This window comes from Heteronotia binoei, chromosome 3 (assembly GCF_032191835.1).
Source record: "Heteronotia binoei isolate CCM8104 ecotype False Entrance Well chromosome 3, APGP_CSIRO_Hbin_v1, whole genome shotgun sequence".
Classification (NCBI taxonomy): domain Eukaryota; kingdom Metazoa; phylum Chordata; class Lepidosauria; order Squamata; family Gekkonidae; genus Heteronotia; species Heteronotia binoei.
Genome location: NC_083225.1, coordinates 70,269,630 through 70,274,570, shown reverse-complemented (window position 1 = coordinate 70,274,570; position 4,941 = coordinate 70,269,630). Strand labels below are relative to the sequence as shown.

Here is a 4,941-nt window from a genome sequence, read left to right as displayed (position 1 = left end):
TTTTCCTGGAATAAGGTGTCTTTGTATTAGTGAATCCATTTTAAACAAACAGAAATGTTTCAGCAGTTGAGTTTTACTTGTTCACTCTTTGAATTCTGCAAGTTATTCCAAGAAAACTGGCTTCATTAAGTGTTCTCCAATTTTGGTTCTTAAGTCAAACATAGCAGTGGGAGACAGGATAATGTTTCTCAACAAAACACTTTAATCGTGAAACTCTGTAGGCTCCAGATAGAGTTCTGGCAACTGTTGGGACAGATCTTGGGAGGCAGGGACAATGAAGTCACTTCCCAGAAAAAAAATGGAAGTGGTGGCACATCACTTTAGGAATCACCAAGAATCACAGTTAATGGAAATTCTTCAAGCTATATGACACTGGCTTAAAAAGAAGAAGAAGAAGAATTCTGCTGCTGCCGCTTATGGCATTCTGCCATAGCAGGAGGACTAGGAACCCTAGCTTCAGAGACAAAAGTAGCAGCAGCCTTTGGACAGAGGTGGAAGGAGGAACAGGAAGCGAGGAGGGGGCTGCAAATGCAGTCTTCAGCAAACACACGCTTCTTAGTCCACTGATGTCACAGAAGGTGTACTGTGTACCTCTGTTTAGGACGACATTGTGAGAAAGAAATAGTCAGCTGTAATTCTAGCTAATAAAACAGCTTCTGGAACTGGAAGTCTGACTTGGGCGCCAAGTCAGTTTTAATTGAATCAGAAATATTATATGAAAGGACCGCCACTGTTTTTCTCTGCTTGCTGTAATTTTTTCTGGATTTTTTCTTTAAGGTACCTGAACTACCTCTTGCACTAACCATATAGGCAATCCCATCCACTGAGAGACAATTCAACATACACGATGATGTTTTGATGCTATATAGCCATCAGATTTCATAACTGCACCACATCACGGCGGGTAAACTAAACACATTGAGATTGAAAGGAATGCTTCCTAAATCACATGTGGAAGTCACTCCATTGGAATGACATGATCCTATACAGTTTTGTGTTGTAGTTCTGTGAGGCAGGCTGCATTCAATAGACCTCTTAGACAATTCTAGAGTTGCCAACTCTAGTTGAGGAAATTCATGGAGATTTGGGGGTAGTGCTTGTGGAGGATGGAGTTTAAGGGCTCAGCAGGGGTTTGCTGCCACAGAGTCCACCTTCTGAAGCTGCCATTTCCTCACTGTGGTCTGGAGATTATTTGTAATTCCAAGCGAACTCAAGGCCTCACCTGGAGACTGCTATCTTTAACTCTTCTGAATGTTGAACTAAGTGTTGGTGTTAAGTACTTCAATGTATATAAGCAATGTTTATATACATTGTTTTTGTTTTTATAGTATTACATTCCCATGTCCGAAGCTAATTTTTTCTCTTATGCAATGGATTGTATATATTTTTATTAAATTAGTTTAAATACCTTTCCCCACCAAACTAAAAATTACACCTGCTCTGGGGAGTGAGGCGTTCGTGTGAATGCATTCCCACTTTCGAAGATACTTTTAACAGATTTCTGAATCCATCTGTGACTCTATACTACCCCGCCCCCCGCCAGTGTGTTTATCTGATGCATGCTATCCTAAGAGCGTTATGTAAAGAAGCCGGCTTTTTTCCTATGCATCTTGCTTCGAAGCGTCGAGTTCAGAAAAAGATAAGAAGCATATGTTTCATCATTAATAAGTAAACGATCCTTCCCTAGATAGCTCCCGCCCACTCAAAGCTGGAAGGGCGTGTTTTTGTCTCGAGCTCAACCAATGAGGGAGCTGCTCGTGCTTGTCTTTCCACATTTGCGAAGTGAATAGCAAGGCCCGAGAAGCTCGTTCTCGTGTGCGGCTGCTTTCGTTCGTCATGGAAGCCCGGCGTTTGTTGGTCCCGCCCCCACGGGGGTAGGATTGTGTTGATGTCTTTTTTTATTATTATTATTATTGCAAGCTTCCTCGCAGCGTTCCCCGAGTCACCCTAAACACATTTACTCTGAAGTAAGCCCCGCTACATTTCGTGCCGACTTTTCTCGTTTATTTTCACTTCATAAAAACACCAGGCAAGTCTTTGCTGAGTCATGCTGAGTATGTTTTTTTCCTCAGGGCGTCTGACAGCGGCACTCTTCAAGGTGTTGCATAATTCGAAGGTAGGGTGCTGTGGCGGAGATGGGTGCTCGAGGGGAGCCCTTGGGGGCCATCCATGTTCCGGAGGCTGGAGTGCAAACCGGCTCCCCGCTGGCATGTTTGTAATCCGAAGCGTCATCATTTGCTAGGTGCTTCCCCACCCCCCACCCCAAGCGACTTTGCTTACTAAAGGAGTGGCTGGTTTCTTTTCAGGCTGTTGCAGTTCACGCAGCTTATTAAAGCCTCCAGACAGAATGCCTGCAGTGAGGAGAGTGATCAAAACTGTGCTCAGCAAGGAACAATCCGAAGGGGTCGGCGCTCGGGTGCGCAGAAGCATTGGGAGGCCTGAAGTAAGTTGCTGGCAGGTCCGATGGTGCCGTGTTCGGTGCAGCTCTTCTGTCTGGAATGCTTAGGGGTGGTTCTGAAGTGGTATTGTGATATGTACTGGCAGCTGTATGGAAAACTTCCACATGGTGCATAGCATCTCTTGCAATATAACTAATGCTAACGGCCCAAATAAAAACAAAATTAAAAAATAAAAATGAAAGAAATAAAAAAGCAATCCATGCTAGGAGTTATATGTTTCAGGCTCTCCCATGATAGGTGCTTGAATCCTTAGGCAGTCCTTTTGAAACATGCCTTTCCCCAGAACCCCAAAGAAGGAGGGGCTGCTGTTACAGTCAAAACAGTCACCCAGCTCCATGGTTCATTTGGAATGGTTAGCTGAAAGTACCTAAGCAGTTTGTTTATATAACAAGTTTGAAGCATTACTGAGTTCATGCAAATACTTGTGTTTCTGAGAGAACTACATGATGGATAAACAGCAGGTGTAACTGTGTCTCCATGCAGAGTATGACTCCACCTGTTCATTGCATATTCTCTGTGCACACTGGAAAGGCAAAGGGAGTTCTGCAGGCCAAAATGCTAGCAGAATTAGCTAGCTTTGTGCTAACTGCTTCTTCTGTCATAGTCTCATGTGATCTGCATAGCATGGAAGCTGGGGAACATCCTTGTCTCTTCATGTATCATATCAATGTGGGAGATCAGGACAAATGAGCTTTGGAAAGTAGCCATAATATAATCTGTGCTTTGGAGTTCATGTGCAAGAATTTGAGAGGGAGTTCAACCATCTATGTCCATATTACAGGTACTGGCCTGACTTCACACTCTTCAATGGACAGCTCCTCAGGGATCTACAGCTGAGATTTACTTTATTTATGGCATTTGTATAGTGATATCACCTAGGGCTGGTGCCAGGCTTTCTGGCACCCTAGGCAAATCACCCACTAGCGCCCATTATTAAAAAAAAATAAAGAAAATTAAGAGCGCCAAACTTGAAACTTTTCACATTTTAATTTACTGATTTTTAATTTTAATCTTTCAAAAAATGTGATGTTATAAAAAATTGTGAGAATAAGTGCTTGCCAGCCACACCAGGAAGGAGGGTGGCAGGACAGGACTAGGTGGGAGGCCAAGTCACACATTGGGGAGAGGGGAGTGGCTTGGCTTTGTTGAGAGCAGCTTGGTAGTGGGAGACGACGAGGTGACTGGTCAGGAGCCAGAGTCATGCGTTGGGGAGGGAGTGCCCCCTAGGCCAGGTGGCACCCTAGGCGAGTGCCTACTTTGCCTACTCCCACGCACCGGCCCTGGATATCACCAGTGTTCCCTCTAAGCTGAGTTGGTGTGAGCTAGCTCACAGTTTTTTAGCCTCTGACTCACACATTTTTGTCTTAGGAAAAATGGCCCCAGAGCAAACAAATCTGTACAATAGCTCACAACTTTAATGCCAGTAGTAGCTCATGAAGTAGGTTTGCTAACAAAACTCCACAGCTTAGAGGGAGTATTGGATACCACTCCTCATGCCAAAGGCAGAGCCAGATCTGCCCATTTTTTGAGTGGGGGCAAAACTAAAAAACGGTGCACCAACTAAAAATGATGTGTAGAGGGTGTGCCCGCTGCCCCAGGCAAGGCACACCCCTACTCCCACGAAGCAGCCCCAGTCTTTCACCCCCAACAGGTGCCTGCCCCTTTTTTCTTTCCTGGGTCTGTGCACAGACCCGGGAAGGAAGAAGGGGCAGGGGGGTGGCACCACAGCATTTGCTCCATCCTCGGCTCCAAGGACAGTGCAAACACCTCTTCCACCCCCTTCTCCTCCTCGGGTCTGTGCACACAGACCTGGGAAGGAGAAAGGGGCAGGGGTGGTGTTTGTGCTGTCGCTGGCTCCAAGGACAGTGCAAATGCCACTGGGATACCCTTGCTTTCTCCTCCCTGGTCTGTGCACACAGACCTGGGGAAGAGAAGGGGGCAGGAGCGATGTTTGCACCATCCTCGGCTCTGAGGATGGTGCACATGCCACTGGGACACCTTCACTTTCTCCTGGGAAGGAGAAAAGCAGTGAGGGGCAGCCAATTCCTCCCCCCGCCCCGTGATGGCACCAAGAGTGGGTGCCCCCTCTGCTCCTCCCTAGATGTGGCCCTGCCCAAAGGCACCCTGAGTGGCTCGCAGACAGATAAGATGCAAATTAACAAATGAATTAAAATAGATTCTGAGCTGATCCTGATGGATAATTCTGTGGCCCAAGAACCCTTTGGCTCACTCCTCTGCCCCTGTGCAGGCTTTAAGTACCTGTAAGGAGAAGAAGACAAACATAGCCCGGGTGTAACTCAACTGCTGCTAGGCCACTACCAGCACAATCTCCATCACTTTCCTTCCTCCAGTTTTGGGGAAATCATATAGTCATTAATCATATAGATTTACTCATCCAATGTAGGGCACTAAAGTGTACCTCTGCAGGTATTCCACCCCCACCCCCCCCCTTTGACTCCAGTTCTTTAAGGAAGAATACATT

General features: G+C 46.1%; 1 protein-coding gene across 1 annotated transcript in view; it reads left to right on the top strand.

The window, feature by feature from the left end:
* Positions 1–1,746: 1,746 nt before the first annotated feature.
* The window catches only part of PIR (pirin), a 42,459-nt gene continuing 39,264 nt past the window's right edge, over positions 1,747–4,941 (top strand). The window contains exons 1-3 of the mRNA XM_060234004.1: positions 1,747–1,967; positions 2,073–2,116; positions 2,307–2,443. Of these exons, the coding sequence (XP_060089987.1) occupies positions 2,348–2,443 (96 nt within the window). The 5' untranslated portion in view covers positions 1,747–1,967; positions 2,073–2,116; positions 2,307–2,347. The remainder of the gene's footprint in view (positions 1,968–2,072; positions 2,117–2,306; positions 2,444–4,941) is intronic.